We start from the raw sequence: 22,326 nt of genomic DNA on the forward strand, positions 1-22,326 counted from the left end.
CAAACTGAGGCCCAACTTGGCAAAGCTCACAAAGCTAGCTCCAACTCCTTGTTCTACCACCTCCCACAGCCCTGTCTAGAGGTGGTAAAGCCACAAGGGCCCCTTGAACTCTAGCTGAACAGTCCCTCTGAGTTTCACAGCAGCTTGCCAAAGAAAGTCTGCTGGAGACAAAGTTTCTATCAGTTGGTGGGAGCATGAAGACCTTCCTGGGAGTATAGGAGGTTGAAAAGGTGATTATTTCCAGAGGATGGTGGGATCCCTCTGGAAATTTTGTGTCATATCTGATGCTGAGAACCTTTTGGTGTTTGCCTGAGGATTTTTAACTCTATAATAATTTAAGGTTGGTAGGACCAGAAAACCCAGGATTAAAGTGAGGTCCCCTCCGATTTTGGTTTCCAGCAGAAATTGGATAGGGTGAGAAATATAGAAAAAGGAGGCCACTTTTGAGAAACTTAATTAGATAAACATAGAACATCATGTAGCCAAAGTCCAAATTATTACTCTCAAAGGCTAACCACTACAGGACACAATGGAAGGCACCTCAATCCAAGGGTTTGATCTTAGCTACTTCTTAGCTGTGTGACCTTAGACAAGTTACTTAGCCTTGAAGTCTCAATTTCCCCATCCCTAAAGTGCAGGTAATAAATACAACACTGGATTTCTTCAGGGATAAAATGACAACAGTACTTCGTATCCAGTAAGCTTTCAAAAATGTTAGCTGATCCTGGAGTCTGAATCTAAGGAGATTGGACTCTTTCCTATTGGCAACCAACAAGGAAGCCTTTGGAGTTTCTTTAGAAGCATGCAAGTGATATGTTTAAATGTGAATTTTAGAAAGTTAATTCTGTCTTGGAAGCGGTGTATAAGGAGGGTTGGAAGTAGGAAGAAGTTGCAAGTACTAAGATCATTTGAAATAATCCAAATGAGAGAGATGTGCTTGAACTGAGTGGTGTGGAAAGAGAAGGAGGGGAGAGGGATGTAGAAAGAGGAGAGAGAAGGAAATAGGAGGTGTTGAGATGACATAGGGACACACGAAGATTGATTGGATGTGGGGTAGTGAGGGAGAGGTGAGGATAATGGATAATGCCTAGGTTGCCAATTGGGCCTACCGAATGGATGATGATATTAGGGAAGATAACAAATCAGAAGGAATAGTTAAGGCAGGGTGTGGACAAGGAAAATAATAAATAGGTTTTAGTTAAGGTATGTCTGAGTTGCCTGGGGGACATCAAGGACCAGGAGTGGGTAGGTGGTGAAGGGATTTGGGGACAGAGCTCCAGGGGACACTGACATCCAAAGGATGGGGTGGGGAGAGGGCAATTAAAAGTTACTTTCACAGGCAGAGTGATTTTCAAGGAGGCACGAGATTCACAGAAGGGGTCAACAGGGCCAAAAGCAATGAACAGACAGGTCTTGGAGGGTGCCTGAGAAGAGGCTCTTGTTTGGGTATTTCCAAAGACACTGGTAACCTTAGAAAGAGCTCTGTGAGTTGAGGATGTGTTGGGGACAGAAACCAGATACAGAAGATAAGGATAGAAAGGGAGAGGTGGGGATTATATGTCTTGATGGAGAGAAGAATTATAGAATATTCCAGAGGTAAAGGAAGAAGAAAGGTTTTGTTTCATTTTAAGGTTCCAAGCCTGTGGCTGAGCAGTGGGTCAGGTGAGAAAGGGATGAGCAACGGGGTATGGAGGAAAGTTCAGGGAAGGTAATGATAGAACAAGGAGGTGAGAGCTTGGAGATAGAGAATGGGGGAGTCAGTCTGGAAGGGACTGTTTTTCATTGAGAAGGGAAGAGTGGGGCAAGCAGTTGGGAGAAAAGTGAGCTGAAGGGGAGAGACATGCAGGCCTGTACATCCACAGACCTCACTTTCCCCCATAAAATGGAAGCCCCTGTAGCATCTACTGAGTGAAGAAGGGGGAAAGGGTTTGTCAGAACTGAAGAATAAAGCAGATTGAGAAAAAGTTTAAGGGTTATTGCACCACCAGAATCAAGAGGGACAGAATTAGAGTTCCACTCACTGGCATGGTGGGCTGTTGGTTTCTGGTACTGATTAGTTACTCAGGAGCAAGGGAGTGGGTGCTTAGATGTCCTCCATGGGGGAGGACTGTCAGGGTGAGGGTGTTGGGAGTCTGTGGCATGAGGGAATGGTTGGCCATGAAGCCCTGTCTAGGTCAAGAGTTAAGGGGGTGAGGAAGGGGTGATACATGGAGAGAGTGGGAAGAGTTGGAACTGCTATGGCTATATAGGTTAAAGAAGGTAATTAGGAAGAGATGGAAAATAGAAATAGGTTTTTCTGAGATAAGTGGTGGAGAAGTAGTTCTGGGTGACTCAAAGTCCAGGTGGGTATGAAGGGAGTAAGGATGATAGGAAGGTTACGAAAGCAGAAGAAACCATGGGGCTGTGAAACTAGAACAACTGTATACATGGACATTTGACACAGTGGTTGGAGTCAAGGTGCAGAAGGGGACTGTTAGCTAGGATTTAAACATATCAGTGAATGTGACAGAGTAATCTTGGGGTGATGTATTGGTCAGTTATTACTGTATAATAGATAACCACAAAAATTACTGGTGGCATGCAATAGTAAGCACTAATTCAATTTCTATACCAGGAGATGGTTGATTTAGGCCAGACTTATCTGGGTAATTCATTGATCTTGCATCTGCAGGTTGTATGGGATTTGGCTGATATAGGTTGGTCATGCTTGGGGTGGCTGGCTAGAATGGCTCTGGTCATTCACCTCTTGGGACTGGCAGGCTAGCCCAGGCTGTTTTCATCATGATAGCAGAGGTACAAAGGAGCAAGTACTTTTCAAACCTTTAGTCATGTCATGCCTTCTAATATTTCTTTGGCCAAAGTCAAGGGGTGGGGAAGTACTCCACCTATGGAGATAGATGGGGTGATGAGTGAAATTTTTTGCACAATAACCTAATTGACCACAAGTGGTAGATAAACGCTGAGTATGGAGAGAGGATGGGTTGCAGATGCCATAGGACCCTTGAATGGCAAAAGTAGGAGGAAAAGGGCGCCTGGGTGGCTCAGTTGGTTAAGCGACTGCCTTCGGCTCAGGTCATGATCCTGGAGTCCCTGGATCGAGTCCCGCATCGGGCTCCCTGCTCGGCAGGGAGTCTGCTTCTCCCTCTGACCCTCCCCCCTCTCATGTGCTCTCTCTCATTCTCTCTCTCAAATAAATAAATAAAATCTTAAAAAAAAAAAAGTAGGAGGAAAAGATGCTATCTGCTTTGCTCCCATCCTGAGATACAAGTGGCCCTAACTGAGAATGTTTGGCAAAGAAATCATTTGATTAGAGAAGATACAGGATTTTGTATTGTGAGGAGTCAAATATGAACAGCAGGAATTCCAGAGATCACAGAGGGAAGGGTTCAAAAGAGGCATCAGGAGGCAGCTGGCTACCCAGAGTCAGAGAGCACGTGCCTGAACAGTCCTAGACTTAGGAATAAAAGTGGCAGAACACACACATACACACACACACAAACACAGAGCTGCCAGAAGAGCTTGGGCTGACCCAAGGTAAACTCTTTTGGAGACTTATTATTTTGGGAAGGTGTTGTAAAGACCAGCCCCCACATTGCCTTGAATGGGGCTCTGCGTGCTGGATGTTTCTGACTAACTGAGGAGGACAGATGCTTCCCGGGGACGAGATGTTTCTAGGGAGAGGCGGTCACAGCTCCATACTATACTTGGGATTTCACAATTGCTTTTACTCTGACAGGGTGTTGGGGACTTTTTTTTTTTTTTGTACTACAAATAAAGAAGCAAGAGGGTGGGTGTGGGAAGGAAACTATTTTAATGGAGATCCAGTAATAGCAATAACATCCATCCTTGGAAAGAGAGACTCTAGGAGAAAAATGGATGGGGGTAAAATACCTCAAACCTATTCTTTCTCTCTCTGCAGAGCCTCTTAATAATTTTGAGTGTTCTTGATCTTCCCTCCCCTACTAGGCTATAAGCTCGCTGAAGGTAAAGGCTGAGCCTGTTTTATTCTTAGCCCTATCCCCACAGCTGACAGCACACACAACATAATTGGTGCACAATAAATATTTTGAGTGGATGAATGGATGAGTGATAAGCAACTTAAAAGCTTGTATATATGTCTCCACTTAACTCCAAACTTTCATAGTCCACAAATATTTAGGGATCTCTTGACTATCACGCAGGGGACCAGACTCTGGGCATTCATAGACAGTGAGACATAGTTCTTGCCAGATGGTCGCTTACCTTCACTTGCAGCGTAGGGAACAGTAGCTAACAATGCAGAGCTGTATGGAAGTGGCTCAAGCCTCAGTTTGCTTCATCTGCAAAAGAAGGAGGCTTGACCAGATTTATTCAGGTTTCTTTTCTACAAGGCTTCTCAATATTCTGTTGTTCATTGCCAGTCTCTAAAATCAGAAAACTGTTTGATGCCTAGTTAGTTCGGGCTTCTAGAACAGGTATACCATAGAGTAGGTGCCTTAAACAGAAAATACTTATTTTTCACAGTTCCACAGGCTGGAAAGTCTAAGATCAGGGTGCTGGCAGATCTGGCTTCTGGTGAGGACCCGCTTCCTGGTTTGTAGATGACTGTCTTCTTGTATCCAAACATGGTGGAGAGCAGAGAGAGGAAGAAGCAAGATCTTTGATGTTGGCCCTTATAAGGACCCTATTTCCATTCACAAGGGCTTCACCTTCAGGTCCTACTGACCTCCCAGAGGCCCCATGTCTTAATATCATCACACTGGGGACCAGGCTTCCACATATGAATTTTGTTATCAACAAACATTGTATGAATAGCAATGTTTCTGAAACATATTTACCATGAAGACTTTTTCTTTCTCCTCTTTTTGTTTTTGTTTTTAGAGCATCTCATGGGACTGGTTTTCTGAGGAGCGTACTTTAGGAAGTGTGGGTTTATGCTAGTTCTAGTGGACTAATCCTTACAGTTTCTTCTGAAGGTCATCCCCATCCCAACTTCATGGACATAATTGCACCAGACTTAGTGTTTTTTTGTTTTGTTTTTTCCCTGTACTCAGGAAGTGCTTTTTAGAGCACCCAAAGTGTTCAGACATCTGGTTATTCTTTGTCCTGATGATGTTGGAAGTGGATGTTAAGGTTTCAGGATTGGTTCATACCTACTAAGCTTCTATTTTGGTCCACTCTTCCCAGAGCAGCTGAGCACCCTGCACCCCAGGGAGGATTTGAGGCATCCAGGATGACTTTCTCTCTAGAGGCTTGGGGACAAAGAGACTGGGCTGTGTAAGGGTGTGGCCAGAGCCTGAGAGGTCTGGACATGTCAGCATAGGCTAGAATCAATTCCACAAACCAGGCAGTTCTGGGTTATGGCACTGAATCTAGAGCAGGGGCTATTAGCTTCTTTCTCCCTTTTTTTGGATTATCCACTTGTTTGTTTGTTTGTTTGTTTTAAAGATTTATTTATTTATTTGAGAGAGAGAGAGTACATGAGAGGGGGGAAGGTTAGAGGGAGAAGCAGGCTCCTCGCCGAGCAGGGAGCCCGATGCGGGACTCGATCCAGGGACTCCAGGATCATGACCTGAGCCAAAGGCAGTCGCTCAACCAACTGAGCCACCCAGGCGCCCCTGGATTATCCACTTGGATAGGATGTGGTCTCAGGTATGGGATCAGTGTGGCTGTTCAGGTGTATGGGGAATGGCCATGTAGGGTTAAGACTTGGTATAGGGATCGAGTTCAGGTCCTTCTCATATCACCTCTGGATAACAGCAGTGATCTGCTAATTGGTCTGTCTGCTTCAAAACCAGTTCCCTTACTAATTAAAACACAGTGGCTCCCCAAGACTTCCTTAGCTTCATACCTAGGACCTTTACAACTCTGTTCCCAACCTGACTTTTTAGCTTAATGTTTTCTTCCACTCTTACATCCCACCCACCCTACATTCCAGCCAGATAGAACTTCTTTTTTTTTTTTAAGATTTTATTTTCATTATTTATTTAAGAGAGAGAGCACTAGCAGGGGGTAGGCGGTAGGGGCAGAGGGAGAGGGAGAAGCAGACTCGCCCCTCAGCAGGGAGCCCGGCACAGGGCTCCATCCCGGGATCCTGAGACCATGACCTGAGCCAAAGGCAGGTGCTTAACTGACTGAGCCACTGAGGAGCCCCCAGATAGGACTTCTTTTTGCTTCCTAAATACTCCTTGATCTTTCGCATTTCCCTTCCACCGTTGTTCATGCTTTTTCTCTGCTGGTATGTCTCCCCTGTGGCTTGGTCTAGCAAGACCCCTCATTCTTTGAAGCACCATTCAAAAGCCTTCTTGTATCTCTTGGCCAGTCACTGGCTCATCTTTTGTGCTCATGTAGCGCTCATATATCTTTATTAAAATATCCATCACCTCTTCTTGTGATTGTTGCTCCCTATCTGTCTCCCCTCACTCCCTAAGCTTTTGCTGGGATCTCTGGGGCTTTGGGGCCTTACGTGTTGGTTGGTGAGTAGCAGGTATTTATTGGAGGTTTGTTGAATGAATAAATGAATGGGTGTGGGTTGTATTGAATATAATAAATATTGTGACCTCTTAGCATCCTCTGTCTACCCTGTCTTAGCACTCACCTTTGGAACATATAAAAAGATTTCCCTGGGTTGGAATAACAAAAGCCTAACCTGGCTTAGCATACAGATGGAGTTATAGGGTATTTTTAAAAGGAGATGTAGTTTTGTTATCTTTTAAGCATAGCATATTTTTAAAAGCTAAGATATAAATAGAGACTAATAAGTAAAGTGGGAAAATTAATGCAAAATTACAGGTTGTGTTAGTCCTGATTGTATAATAATGTATCATAAACAAAAGACCATAAACATGCCAGGATTATTCACAGAGCCCTGAAGTTGAAGCCATGGTGGTAGAATTGTTGATTTTTTTTTTTTTTTAAGATTTTATTTATTTGACAGAGAGAGACAGCTAGAGAGGGAACACAAGCAGGGGGAGTGGGAGAGGGAGAAACGGGCTCCCGGCTGAGCAAGGAGCCCAATGAGGGGCTCGATCCCAGGACACTGGGCAGACCCGAAGGCAGACGCTCAACGACTGAGCCACCCTGGCGCCCCTGTTGATTTTTTTTTTAATCTTAAAAACTTTAAAATATTTTTACTGTTAAGTGAAACCTAGAACTTTGTAGAGAAAGATGTAATCAGAACTTTCAACCCTTTGAGGATAATGGAACTGCATTTGAATGATTGCAAATTCTGGATTAGCAGCCCTAGATGTAGAGGTTCGTCATTATATAAGAACTCACTGTTAGAGGACAGAGTCTGGCATAGGTGGGTCCATTGTGTACCATCCACGTGTGGTTAATTACTGCAGGATGAGCCCGAAGGTTTCATTTCACATGCCTATTGTATTGATGGGTGGGTAGTACATGCCTAGACTGGTTGGTTGAGAAGGATCTGAGGTTCCATCTGGCTCAACAGAAAGGTTCTGTGATTGACTAGTGAGTGTACTGTGGACACGTGAAAGGAGGATTCATGTATTTACCTTCCTTATCTAATAGATCCCCACATTATGGGACTGACGTGCTGCCCCAAATACAAAAACACTAATTCAAAGAGATCCATGCACCCCTGTGTTTATAAGAGCATTATTTACAATAGCCAAATTAGGAAAGTAGGTAATAGTATTACTTCTCCTTTATAAACGAGAACACTGAGGTTCAGAGGGATTAAGTAATTGCCATAGGCTACATAGCTCCTATGTGGTGGATCTAGGATAAGAATCCAGTGCTGTCTGACTCCAGAGTCTAGCTCTTAACCAAATCCTAGAACACTAGAACCTGGGGGCAAGGATGCCTCTTGAAATTTATTGGAGAGAGGCTTAGGACAAATGATGAGCAGCCCTATTTCATGCCGGGGTGGGGGGGTAAACGCAAGGACTGTGTCCCTTGCATGGGTATTTACTGATGGTAGGACCTCTGTTATGCCAAAGTTATGAGACTGAGTCCCAAGTTAGTATGAATGAAAAGGCAACTCTGTTCAAGAAGGGTTTATATAAATGACACTTCCTTTGTGGCTTTTTGAGGGGAAAGTAGGAGATTTTAGGGATATTCCCTTAGATGTTGAAGTTGGTGTGGTACAGTGGTTTTGAACCTGTGCTCTCTAGGACTTTAGGGTTTTTTATGATGAAATCTTGAGGACCATTGTCCAAGTAAAGGTGGAGTCCTGGAGGCAAGATTTCACCTTCTACTTCTACAGAGCAGCTCTGCTTCTAACTGTCATATTTTGGGGTTTGGTATACTGTTTCATTCTTTCTTTTTTTTTTTTTAGAAGAAATAAGGGCTTTGGTGGCCTAAGATAGGAAAGTCCCTGTTCTCATGGAAATATCTCAAAAGTTCCCAATACCTGGGCCCTAGTGCCATTTCTGCTACTGCCCAGTTGTATGATCTTAGAATCTTGCTTGACTGTCCCTGGAGTCCTTCCTTCCTCACCTACAGAATGAGGGGTTTGAACCGGGTCTCTATGATCTTCTCCAGCTATGATATTCTTTCTCTCTGGGTGGGTATGTGGTAGGGTGAATGGTTGTGTCTGTTACTTTGTCAGGATAGAGTTCTAGAGCCAGTCTGCCAATTGTCTGACCCACAAGTCTCTCCTTTTTATTCTCCACACTTCCACCTGCTTCCTCCCCTTAATCCAGTCAACAAACATTCATCTATAGCTTACTCTGTGCCAGGCACCATACCCACCTTCAGAGCTCCTCAGTTGCTAATACTTGCCCTGGTCAGGGAGAGCCCCCAGATTGCCCCCTTGCTGTGTCTTCTCCTGCCGCCCCAAGCCTTCCTTTCTTCTCTTTCTGCCTCATGTGTTTATGCCTCTCTGCAGGACAGAGTATGAGGGTTGGAACAATTTCTACCCTGTAGAAGTGGGGGCAGTGGTCAGTGGGAACCTGGGGGTGTTGCAAGAGGTGGGCTCATTGAATCATTGTGTACTGCCCGGCCACCAACGGGGCTTAGATCCCTGTCCTCTGGCCGCCTCTCTCTCTCAGGCGGTGACTCCTTGAGTAAAGGTAGGAGCTAAGGTCTGGTTGTTTGGTGATGGTACCTGTATCTCCTCTTCTAAGTTCTTTGGGAACAGGTAGGATGGGAAGATGTGGAGGGACAGTTCTCCCACAAAGTATGGAAGGAGAGAAGACTGAAGAGTACTAACCAGTACCCCCAAAGCTAGTTTATTTTTTTATTATCCCCCCCCGCCCAAAGCTAGTTTAGATAGAGGAGGCACTGGAGTAGAGGCCTGGGGTGGGAAGAAGGAATACAACATGAGAGGGTTTGGGGAAGGGCATTCTGGGCAGTGGGAATAGCAAAACCAAGGGCTCTGAGGTTGAATTGTACTTAGTGATTTCTGAAAACACCAAGGGGGGTGGCATGTCTGGGGCCCAGTGGGAAGTAGTGAATGAGCTTGGAGAGGTAGCTGGGGGGCAGACCAAGTCGGGTCTTATGGGAGACAGGGAGGACTTATCTTTTAAAATTTTTTTTTTATTTGCGTGTAGTTTATACACAGTGCTACATTATGTTACAAATGTTGTACACAGGGCGCCTGGGTGGCTCAGTTGGTTGAGCGACTGCCTTCGGCTCAGGTCATGATCCTGGAGTCCCGGGATCGAGTCCCGCATCAGGCTCCCTGCTCGACAAGGAGTCTGCTTCTGCCTCTGACCCTCCCCCCTCTCATGTGCTCTCTCTCTCTCAAATAAATAAATAAAATCTTTAAAAAAAAAAAACAAAAAAACAAATGTTGTACACATTTCAGGTGTACAACATAGTGATTCGACAAGTTTAAACATTATGCTATGCTCACCACAAGGGTAGTCACCATCTGTCACCATACAGCACTGTTACAATATCATCGACTATATTGACATATTTATTCTGAGTATGTAGACAAATCATTGGAGAGTTTTGAATGAGGGAGTGATGGCTTCTATTTTAAAGGTCACTCTGACTGCTGTGCAGAAGATACCCCATAAGAGGAAAGGATGAGGCAGGGACACTGTAGGAGGCTGGTACAGGGTCTAGGAGAGACACATACTGGTAGAGCTGAATTGATCAGTGTAGCCAAAGCTCTCCCCTATGAGGTCTTGGGTCACTGGGTAAAGTCTGGAATTTTCTGCCAAAGAGCCAGGGACCCTAAGGGTGGAGAAGGGGTTGTGGTAGATTAGATGGGGCCGTGGCATGGACTTGTAGCCAGACCTAGATCTGCCCCTTATGAACTGCATGACTTTGGAAAAATTATTTAATCTCTTGGAAATCTCCGTTCACTCATCTATAAAACAGGGATAATAATAGGTACACTTCTTCAGTTTCTTCAGGAATTAAATGATTTAAGGTGTAACGTACTTGGAGTATGCCTTGCACAATGTAAGTGTGATAGGAGTACTTCTGGTGTAAGATGCATGTGAAGCCAGAACTGTGGAACAGCCTTACCAGTAGCTTTCCAAAATCATGGGAGCACCCAATGGCCATTGTCCTTGGTCCTGGACACACTTATCAGCTCTGTCCCCTTCTCAGAGGCTTCCCTTAGCCTGCCCCAGACTCCCAGGCTTGGCCCTCACCCACATTATAGCCCTTACTAGAGATGGCATTCCTGGGCACGTCCCTGTCCCTGCTTCCTTCACTCACATTTCCCACCCTCAACCATTGCATGACACTGGAAGAAGCACGCTCTGCACCTCACACCTCCGACGTGAACCCCACAGATGGGGCTGTGCCCCACATTTGCACCATGGTGAAGCTGGGGGCTCTCTGGTCTGGGTCTGAACAGCTCTAGTCTGTCCGGAGCCTCTGCATATCCCCCTGCCAGATCCGGCACTACTTGCTTTGTTAATGGAGAATTTGTCAAGTAATGGGAATAATTAGCACAGTGGGGGCCTTACTGTGCCCTGGAAAGAGAACAGAGAGAGCCATCCCAGCAGCCCCAGACATGATTGCTGGGCAGGCTTATTTTCTCTTGTCTGCATCTCTCTCCCCATCTCTTGCATGTGTTTGATTTTTTTTTCCCCTTTGTATAGAGAGAGTTGGCTAGGAGAAAAGACCTGTAAATTGCACTCTTGCTGGGCTGGTGCTGTGAAAGCTGGATCAGATTGTCTTCTTGGACTGAATAATTTCCCTCTTCCCCGACCTCCTTTAGGGGGGCAGATCGGCTAAACATCTAGTTGATTTTCCCCCTCCCTTTCTCCTCCTCTATTCTTCCCCACCTCCAACCCTCCCCTCCCTCCTTCTCCCTGTACCCTCATGTAAAGAACTCACTGACTCTCAATTGAATCCTTTTTAATGGTCCCAAGAGCCGAGGATCTTGAAGGGTGATTATCTTCATTATAAATTATTAACTCTCCCTGCAGCCAGATGGCTTCCCAACCCATGGCTTAAAATTCTGGGCTGGGTAGGCCTGCTGGCTGGGAGAGGAGAGGACGGGAGAAGGGAGGAGTCTGAATTGTGAATGACCACAGCTTCTTGGGTTCCTGGCTGCACCTGGGATGCTGGGGAAGCTCTTGGCACCTTGCAAGGCCTGAGTCCTGCCGTCTGTGGGCAAGAGTTTGTTGTTGCGTTTTGCCCACGAGACAACTCAGGGGTCCCTTGGGGATGGAGTAGAGGTGGTTGACAGGGGCAGAGATTAAAGCCATGGATCGCTTTTGATATGAACCTTAGAGACTTGTCAAGGCATGGTAAGAAGACATGATTTTTACCTTACACTATGTAGTCCTTTACCTCCTCTGATGTTCACAACATCCTGGAAGGTGTATTCATTGTTCTCTCTAATTTAAAAGAGAAGAACTAAAAATTGGATAGATAATAGTTTTCCAAAAGTTCATTTGGCCAATAGTTAGTGGAAAGATGGAGCCTGGTTCTGACCCCCCAGTCCAGGGTCTCCCCCCACCCCCACCAGACTTCTTCCCAGTTGCCTATGCTCTACTTATCCTTCAAATTTCCATTAAATTCTCCTTCTCTGAGAAGTCTTCACTGACTTCACCAGGCCACTCACCTCCTGTTCTTCTGGACTCTATTGCACTACATGAACACCTGTCGAGTACTGGACAACAACTCCAAAGGCTGTCTAGCCTCTTCTGGAATATCTCCAATGACACGGAAGCCCACTTCATCTTGAGGTGGTCTGTGTGTAAGATAAAGATTCAAGTACCCTTGCTCAACTTTATTCACTAGGCGGAATCCTATCTTTGAGGGCCACAGAGAATCTGTGGGATCTCTCTTCCAATGTAGGAACACTTCAGACACCTGAAGGCGCTGCTCATGCTACTGCTGAGTTGCCTCCATAAGCCCAGACACTGTGGTTCCTCCAAAGGTTTCTCATTTGAAGAGGCTCAGGTATGACTCTTAACATTGTCTCTGTCATTGGGATGAATATTAAAAGATGTCCGTCTACCCAGCTTACTGTCTCTGAGCAGGCCAGGTGAGAGGTACCAGCGTCAGCCATGCTGCTGGGATGAAGTATGAACATCAAGGACCACAGTAACCAAGTGGCAGTGGTGGTGGCTAACATTTACTTGGTACTTATCCATGCTGAGCACTGTTCTAAGGGATTTACCTTACAGTAGGTGCCTTACTAGGGCAACTCATTATTATCATCCACATTTTAGAGATGAGGCAACTGAGGCACATAGGGTGCAAGTGACTTGCTCAGGGTCACATAGGCAGCAAGTAGTGAGTCTGGGATTTGAACCCAGGAAGTCTGGTTCCAAAGCCCATGCTTTTGACTTCTGTGAAAAGGGCATTTACCCTAGCACCAGTGTTCTATTTGGACCCTAGAGATGGACCACTGCCATTTTGAGCCCATACTTGATAGAGCCTGCCCCTCAGCTTTGATCTACCTCCTTATATGATTTAGGCTCATGTCTTTCCTTTCTACTAGCATGTAAGTGCCTTGCAGGATTTGAGTTATTATTTTTAAATCTTTCTATATCATGGATGCTCTATGGCTAAAAAAAAAGTTAACAAAAAAGCTTCCTTTCAATTTACTACCTACCAGCTTACCTACACCTCTCTCAAAGAGTGGGGCTCATAATAAAAATCTAATGATCAAATTGACACAAATGATCATCTCCCTTTTCCTGTAAGTTATATTTTAATTCATGTAATCTAAAATTGCATTTGGTTATCTGGCATTCACAGAACACATGCACTCTCTCTCTCTCTCTCGTCTCATCTTGTCTACTTGATTCCTTAGTTCTAATTTTCAGTTACAAATTATACCTTCCATGTTTATGGGTGGTTTATTTTGGAGGATCAAGCTGTATAGCTTTCCATTTATCTCCATCAAAGTTCGTCCTACTAGACGTAGGCTGTTTAAGCCTACGTGACCTCTTGAGATCCCACAGCGTCATCTGGGATGCTCACTGACTGTTAGTGTCAGGTCACCCCCAAGCATGACCAGTCCCACCCAAGCGCTTAATGAATATGAGGAATAGGGCAAGGCCTAATCTCACACCAGAAGCTGCTCACCCTCTTTGGATGCTGTTGTTTCGCCAGTGACACGTCTTGTTGGTTCTGTCCACCTTAGAGTCCTCATAGCATGAGAAACTTTTCAAAAAGATTGGCTGAAGTCCATATGTATTATAACTCCTGTGTGTCTCTACTATAAAAGATTAGTATTCTTTTTTTTTTTTTTTAAAGATTTTTTATTTATTTGAGAGAGAGAATGAGAGAAAGAGAGAGCATGAGAGGGGGAGGGTCAGAGGGAGAAGCAGACTCCCTGCCAAGCAGAGAGCCCGACGCGGGACTCGATCCCGGGACTCCAGGATCATGACCTGAGCCGAAGGCAGTCGCTTAACCAACTGAGCCACCCAGGTGCCCAAAAGATTAGTACTCTTGACAGAAAAGGAATTTAGGTTAGTCTGACATGACTACTTCCTAGTTTTTATGGAAAATTGTTTTTAAAAAAGGTATTATAGTTCAAGGCTTTAAAAAATTCTCTTCTCCCCATATCCCTGTCCTTTTTTCAGCACAATGTAAGGTCCAAACACCCTTCCCTAGAGGTCCATTTGATAGACTGGAGTTGAGGTCTTTGGAGGCCTTCCTTATCTCCCTTCCCTTTCCAGGAGGGGTAAGGCCAGCAAACAGAGGGTAGGGTAAGCTTGGTGGCCGAGGCACCTTTAAGACTAGATGCAGCTCAGCAGATTTCAGAGGAAGAAGAAAGAATAGGAAGGGTAGTATTCTTGGACATGAATAAGTCATGAAAGAGGGAGCTGAGGTACAGCTTGGATTGGGAGGAGAGAAGGACAGTGGGCTCCCTGTTGGAAGACCTGGTGGCTCTTTGCCTGTATTTTCCCAGATAAGGGATTGGCTTTGACTTGGAGAATAATATATGTATAGAAAAGTACATACATCATGCTCAACCAGTGCATTTTTACAAACTGAACCCAACGTGCAACATCACCCAGATCCAGAAATAGAACTCCTTTACCCTTTTGCCTTCTTCTAGTCTCAACTTCCCCAAGGGGAACCACTATTCTGGCATTTCACAGCATAGAGTAAATTTGCCTCTTTTGTACCTTATATAAATGGAACACATTCGGTGTGTACCCTGCTGTGAGATTCAGCCATATTGCTCTCTGGAGATGAACACCAGTCATTCTCGCTGCCCAATAGCATTTTGCATGACTAGACTACAATGGATTTATCCAGTCTACTGCAGATGGGCATTTGGTTATTTTCTAGGTTTTGGCCATTGTGAATAGCATTGTTATAAACATGGTCCTGTATTTCTTTGGTTGGACATAAGTAAGCATCTCTGTCGATGTATACCTAGGAAGGGATTTGTAGAGTCATAGGGTAAAAATACTCAGCTTTAGTAGCTCCTGTCACACAATTTGCTAGAAGTAGTTGTACCTCTATACTTTTAAAAATTTACTAAAATTCAAAACTATGAGATAGGTATTATCATTCCATTTTTTTGGATGAACAAACAGAGGCTCAGAGAGCTGCCCTGGGCAAAATAGCTATAATAATGAGTCTGGGTTTAAATCTAGCTCTGCCTGATGTCAAGGCCCACGCTGTACATAGTTATCCTGAACTGCTTTCATGTCTTGGAGAGAATTCCTGCCTTTACCTCCCTCAGTGCCTGCTGTAGAGTCTTTACTGTTGCATTAAGGTCGAGAGGACTGAGCATGTGAGGCTGCCCTAATTGTGTAGTATCAGGCAGGGCACAGTTGACTTAATCTTAGTGATTCTCTGAGGCTGTGGTACAAGAGCAAGCCTGCATTCCCCTCCAAAGCACCTAGGGGTAGGGCATGCCCACATCCTATGCCTTCGCCCAAAGACATGGACAAGAGGGCGTGTGGAGCGTTGGTGGTCGGGGTGAGCCATCTGACATGTGTCTCAGATCACAGGGAGTCCTGACAAGTATGGGTGGCCATATGAAATGAAAGTTCTTGTCACTATGTTAATGACAGTATGTTTCAAGGTCTAGTAGCCCAATTCAAACTAGCTTAAGCAAAAAAAATACAAAAAAAAGTGTGGTTCATATAACGGAAACCCCAGGATCTACTGGATGCTGGACTTCAAGCCTTTTTGCATCTAGGTGCTAAAACATCACTAGAAATCTGTCTTTAGCCATCTCTTGGCTCTGCTTTTTCCTTTGTTGTCTTTTTTCTTAGACAAGGTCATTTTGGTTTCTCTCATCAACTGTGGGCCTTATTCTAATAGTTTGACAGCAAGGTGAGAAGAGAGGACCTTTCTCTCAATAATTCCAGCAGAAGTCCCAGGGTTAACTCTAATTTGACTCTGCTTGGGTGACAGGCTGATCCCTAAACTAATCACTGTGACAGGAGATTGGAATGTCCTAATTGGCTACATTGGGTTGTAGGATCTGGGATTGGGATAAACCCCACTTGAATGACCAGGACTCAGATTGGTGGTGAAAATCATTTTAGCTTCAAAGTGGAGTGAGGGGTGTGGTAAAGGGGGAGGCGAGTAAAACTAACAGAGAGCCATTATACGGATTTTCTGGTTCTGGGGAAGGGAATAAGAGGGAAGCTAATGAGGATTTCTAAAGGGAAAAATGGCAAGCACAATGTGGGGACTGTGCCATCCCAGCAAGGGCTGGGCATGGAGACAGTAGTCATCATGCCTTCACATACCCATCCTGGTTCTAGACACAGGCCCCACTTTCTCCTGAGTCTGTCTCAAGAGAGTGGAGGGACTGGAGAGAGCAGGTGGAAGGGCAAATGGCAGCCAGCTCTTGCAAGCCAGGCCTATGGCAAATAGACTGCATGTCAGAGTTGCGAGAGGGGCCCCCCTGCTTCCTAAGCAGCCGGATTGTGAGACATTTGCAAAGATGTTAACCCCACATAAAAAGTGTGCCATTTGATAATTATGTAAATTAGCTGGCAATTAGATAATGTCACTCACTTTCCTGCTAGATTCCCACATAACAGATGAGTGTTTGCGCTCCGTGCAGGCTCTGGGGCAAACCCCCCTTCCACCTACAGCTGCCTGGGCCATCCTATGGCTCAAGAGAGGGTGGAAGCTGGCTGGCTGGGTGGAGAGGGCTCTCTGCTCCCATTTTCCCATTTCTTGAGCCTTGGGTAGCTCTGCTAGAAGGCTAGAGAAGGCTGGAGTATAAATGCTGGGGCAGTTGGTTTGAGGCCTGTGCTATTCAGTGTAAGGTCATCTTTAGCTTTTGGCCATATTGGCAGTTTCTAGGAGGCCATGGGAATGTCCACAATCCAAGAAAGCATTGGAAGGTCAGACCATAGGGTGTCAAGTCTAGATAAACCCAATTCTGATGTTACCAGTCCTGAAATCAGATTCTGCCTGGCACCTGCAGGAAAGAAAACTTGGTTTTCCTCAGCCAGCCTTTTTGATCGCCCTCCGTGCAGGAGAACATTGGTATCTCCAGCACTGGTCTGGGCTGGAGGGAAAGACATTGAATCTGATGTGAGAGACTCAGCAGGCAGGATGGAGCCGACACCCCAGAACAGGCTGGGAAAATTCCCATGATCCTCCCTGGAGGGGAGTGTTCCTGGGATGCTTAGTTCTTCATTCATAGGTTTCCTCAGATCGCTAGGCTTGTACAGCTTTGCCTTTTTGGGTCATCTGAGGTTGGCATCCAGAGAAGTGTGGGGGCTCAGGATTGCTGTCATTGTGTACAGCGGGGTGGTGTGGAGGCCACTGCACAGAACAGAAGTCAGATGATCCACGGGGATGTTCTTCAGCTTCTGTTTTCTTTCATTCTCTACACATTTCCTCAGCTCCCACTCCATGCCAAGGCGCCGTGGCAGGCACCATGGTGAAGCTCCCACGGGGAGCTCCCCGTCAAGCTTCTAGAGCCTAGGCTCTTCGTCAATGTGCTTTGTGTCTCTGCAGCATACTTGACCCCACTATTTTTTGATGTCCTTGAGGGCAAAAATGGTTTCTTACTCTGCTTTCATAGAGCAGTGTCTGGAATGAATCAGAGCTCAATAAGCATATTCAGTTGAGCAAGTCATTTAATTTATACAGACAAATAAGTGACTTTCAGAGGCTCAGAGGTAAGTTGATAGATAGTATAGACCAGTCTGGAAGTTTCAAGCATTTCCCATGTTCCTGCTCGTCTGTAATATTGGGCCCTCCATCTTTATGTCTTGTCCTCGCACAGAAGGCCCCCTTGGCTTTGGCCATCTGAGCCTGGGCCTTGCCTGTCGGTCAGTAGACTCCTTGGTCTAAACTGGCAGGACAGGGAGTGGAGAGGGAAGCCCCCTCAAGAGCTGGAGCAGCCAGGGAAGTGTCACTGAGAAAATTGTCCCCAGCCTCTTGGGCTTACACATCCTGGGCTCCATTATGGCCATGTGATTTTTATATTCTTGGCTCATTAATAATTCCAGGATTGGAGTACCCCCCCACCGTAAGAGGCTTATTCCTTCTGCTCACACTTGCCTTGCTCCCCCTTTTCTTGCCCCCCCCCCCACTTCTCTAAATCAAATGCATGGTGGGGGGAGGGGACAGAGAAGCAGCTGTGCTCTGAGCACATTCCCTGGAAGTGTCCCGTTTCAACCATTTGATTTAAGGAAATGCGTGGATGTGGTAGTTGTTGAAAGCAGAAGGAGTCCTTTCTTCAGAGCAGGGTCTCCTCTCCCCCGGGGATGTTGCCTTTTGCCTTGGTTGGTTGGCATACCTCACCTCATACGATGATCACGTTCACAGAGACTGGGTCATGTCTCCTCACCTGGCCTCCTGATAACCCACCTCTGGCTTCATGTCTTCTGCTCACTCCAACGGCACCAGCCTGCTTGCTGTTCTTCACGCCTACCAGCCTGCCCCAGTCTCAAGGCCTTTGTGCTGTTACTTCCGGAACATTCTTCCCATGGCTAATTCCCTCACTCTTAAGATTTCAAGGCTTTCCTTAAATCTCACTTTCTCAAAGACTCAGATTTGTGGTATTTGACTATTTCCTTGGTGTAAATACTCCTAGCATAGTTCATTTCATGCTACCAAAGTGACCTTAACCAAAAATTTCTGGAGTTTTAACAGTTGGTTCTGACAAAGCCCACATGATTTGGCACTTGCAAACTGCTGTGTCTGTGACCCATGCCACAGTTTGGGAAACACTGCTTGGATAAAACCTTTTCTAGAAGAAAGGTTTTCCTTACGCTGGATTTAATCAACCTCTTATTGATTTGGTTTGTTTGTTCAGTGGGAATAGATGTTTGTTCCTGGTTAAGGAACATTTTCCTCTTCAAAGCAGGGGCAATAGCTAGCTTTGCTAATGCAGTCATCATAAAAATAGTGGACAGTAATGGTCTAATAGAGACTATGGTGAATTATCAAATGTGTCAATTAATAAGCAGCAATCTGTGCAGCTCTCGGAAATTATACTCATTGCTCTTATTTGAACAAAGAAGTCTCCTTTTGGCCAGGTGGGCCAGAGTCTGCTAGAGTCAACATCTAGATCACCCACTCAGCTAGGTATTGGTGCATTTCCAACCAGTATAAAATATATGTAATATGCTCTAGGTTTGTGCTATTCCTCATTTGTTGTTCATTCTGCAGTTTCTGTAGTTGTTAAAAAAGTACTTTGGTTTTATATCCTGCCCCTCCTCCACAGACATCCACACACTCACGCATGCACAGACACACAAGCACTCTTCTTCCCATCCCTTTCAATCCAGAAATAAGAAAGTAAAGAATGTAGTATTTACTGATCACCTACTATGTATGTAACTTCATGCTAGGATCTTCCCATACACGAGCTCATTGTATCCTCTCTCCAACCTTAGAAAGAAACTATTTTCCTCTGCTTTACCAAGGAGGGAATAGAAGCTCAAATAGGTTAAGAAGTTGGCTCAAAGTTGCACATAAGAGAACTAGGATTCAGGCATAGCTTTTCTTTAAGTCTCAAAACACATTTTTTTTTTCCTATAAGAACTTTTCACCAACATGTATTAAGAGATGAGAGTTGTTTTGCTCACTACTCACTTTCTAATTTATTTCTGCTGATTTTTATAAATATTTCTTTCAAAAACTTAAAGGTGGGTATCTGTCATAGGCCGCCTACACCCAGGCATTGGATTGTCAAATTGAAAAAGAAAAATCTAAAAAGAAATCAGTGTCATTTCATGCCTTTTAATAGGTAAATAGTTAAAATTATGTGTGTGTATTTGAGTGTATAAAATGTTAGGACTTACCTTAAAAGTAAATTTTAGCGATGTGACCCTGTGATATGGATACTGTAAAAATGTGCTGATATGGCTTTGGGAGTTTTACACTATTTTTGCATATGGGAAAACCACGTGCATCATTAGGCACTGAGCTCACGGTCCTGCGACAGCTCTGGAAGAACCTGGGCCCTCTTTCCTATCTAAAGCACCAGGTTGGGGCGCCTGGGTGGCTCAGTCGTTAAGCGTCTGCCTTCGGCTCAGGTCATGATCCCAGGATCCTGGGATCGAGCCCCGCATCGGGCTCCCTGCTCTGTGGGAAGGCTGCTTCTCCCTTTCCCACTCCCCCTGCTTGTGTTCCCTCTCTCGCTGTGTCTCTCTCTGTCAAATAAATAAATAAAATTAAAAAAAAAAAATAAAGCACCAGGTACTATGGGAATCACTAGAGTAGCCTGACTCCTAGTCAGCAATTCATCAATATTTGTGAAATACGGTGCAATGTTTTCCTGACACTGCCCTAATCTTTCTCTTCTGTCTGCCTCCCTCCCTTCTCCCTGCAGGTCTTTTTCTGGAGTCCTGAGAGGCAGGTTATGGGCAGGACTGCCTCTGGCCCGCACCATGAAGCCTGAACCTGCTTCGGCTCTCCCCTGGGCCCTGCTCTGCCTGAGCACTCAGCTTTGGGCTTCCCCACTCCCTGCAGCCCCCTGCTGCTAGGAGGTAAAACTTCAGGACTGGTCCTTGGCCTGTTTCTGCCTTTCACCTGGCTCGCCTCACCACTGCTCACGCCTCCTCCATCACGGCACCCCCACCCCAACCCTCTCCCCGGCCTCCCTGGCTGGGGCGTTTGGGGGTCCGTTGGGAGGAGTGCATTGCTGAAGCCTTCCACCCGCCGTGTACCTTCTCCTCCTCGAATCAAGGCCTCCGGATCCACATGGATAGCTGAGATCTTTTCTTGGAGGACACTTGGCTCCTCATTCTAGTCCCCCACTTTCCCACCTGACTTTCCTCCTCTTCTGCTGCCCTGCCTTCTCCTCCCTCTTTGTCGAATTTCTTGCTCTTGCGCCCATCTGGGGCCGTCTTGTCCACTTTCCTTCTTCCTCACCCTCTGGATATTTGTGTGTGTGAGCCTCCGTCCTCTTGTGTGCTCTCTGTCCCTCCCCCAGGCCCATCTCCTCTTCTTCTCTTCCTTCCGCTGCCAAGGGGGATTTTCCCCTGAGGGCGTCCCCCGCCCGTCGTCGTCGGCTCCTCCAGGCTCGGTCCTGACAGCCACAATGGGCTTCGCTGCAAACTCGATTTTCTTCACCCTGAAGGTGAGCGTCCTGCTGGGGTCGCTGCTGGGGCTCTGCCTGGGCCTCGAGTTCATGGGCCTCCCCAACCAGTGGGCCCGCTACCTCCGCTGGGATGCCAGCACCCGCAGCGACCTGAGCTTCCAGTTCAAGACCAATGTGTCCACGGGGCTGCTCCTTTATCTGGATGACGGTGGCGTCTGTGACTTCCTCTGCCTTTCCCTGGTGGATGGCCGCGTGCAGCTCCGCTTCAGCATGGACTGTGCGGAGACCGCGGTGCTGTCCAGCAAGCAGGTGAATGACAGCGGCTGGCACTTCCTCATGGTGAGCCGCGACCGCCTGCGCACGGTGCTGATGCTCGACGGCGAGGGCCAGGCGGCGGAGCTGCAGCCTCAGCGGCCCTACATGGATGTGGTCAGTGACTTGTTCCTTGGCGGAGTCCCCGCAGACATACGACCTTCTGCCCTGACCCTTGATGGAGTACAGGCCATGCCCGGTTTCAGAGGATTAATCCTGGATCTCAAGTATGGCAACTCAGAGCCTCGGCTTCTGGGGAGCCAGGGTGTCCAGTTGGACGCCGAGGGACCCTGCGGTGAGCGTCCCTGTGAAAATGGGGGGATCTGCTTTCTCCTGGATGGCCACCCCACCTGTGACTGTTCCACCACTGGCTATGGAGGCAAGCTCTGTTCAGAAGGTAAGACCTTCTCCCCGAGCCCTCTCTTACTAGAGACCCACCCACTGGGGTGGGGTGAGGACCAAGACCCTGGACGGAAACCAACACTGCGGTGGAAGGCCATCTTTAGTTATGTGTTAGATAATCTGGTCCCTTTCCCTGAGGAGGGGGTGGAAATCCTTTGATTGCTCTCAATGGGAAACCCAATAGATCTCAGCAAGAAGAGGATCCTGGCTACTCAGTCCTGGGCTCCTTACTCAAAGGGCTAGCTGGAGTAGACTGCAGGACGTGGGCCCCAGCTCAGCACCTTCCATTGGAGCGCAACTTAGCAGGGTCAGCGCAGAGCAAGAAATCCAATAGAAATGGGCAATGTGGCTACCTCTGTCCCTCCTGATCCCTTGAGAGTTGGACCCTTGGGATGGATGGGAAACTCCCCATCAATTCCTCCTTAACCCCCAGGATGAAGAATGCCTGTGCAAAGGAGAATGAGGGTGGATGGAGTGCAGGTCATGCTTGGCCCACTGTCATCCCAGCCCTTCCGCTGGCTCCTCCTCCCACAGTCTTTGGGGGAAGTGTCTGGAGGGTGGATGAGGCAACTGGGGATGGACCTACTCAGCACCTTGTTCCAGCAGCAGGATTTTTCATATGAGGTTCTTTTTTCCTGCCCTCCCTTCACCTCTCCGTGTAGTGAGAATGGTACAGGAAAACACGGAGACTGACAGGACCCTTGTCCAGCCAAGTGCCTGAGGGGGCTGGCAATACTCAGCATAGCCTTGGA

The 22,326-nt window shown here is 46.4% G+C and overlaps 1 protein-coding gene across 1 annotated transcript in view; it reads left to right on the forward strand.

Annotated features, from left to right (window-relative positions):
* NRXN3 (neurexin 3) overlaps positions 1-22,326 on the forward strand; it is a 1,531,407-nt gene that overhangs the window by 44,694 nt on the left and 1,464,387 nt on the right. Inside the window, exon 2 of the mRNA XM_054513824.2 lies at positions 20,150-21,569. Within this exon, the coding sequence (XP_054369799.2) occupies positions 20,861-21,569 (709 nt within the window). The 5' untranslated portion in view covers positions 20,150-20,860. The remainder of the gene's footprint in view (positions 1-20,149; positions 21,570-22,326) is intronic.

The sequence above is a fragment of the Mirounga angustirostris genome, unplaced genomic scaffold, assembly GCF_029215605.1.
Source record: "Mirounga angustirostris isolate CCGP_5_RB_7025 unplaced genomic scaffold, mMirAng1.0.hap1 SCAF_9, whole genome shotgun sequence".
Taxonomy (NCBI): Eukaryota; Metazoa; Chordata; class Mammalia; order Carnivora; family Phocidae; genus Mirounga; species Mirounga angustirostris.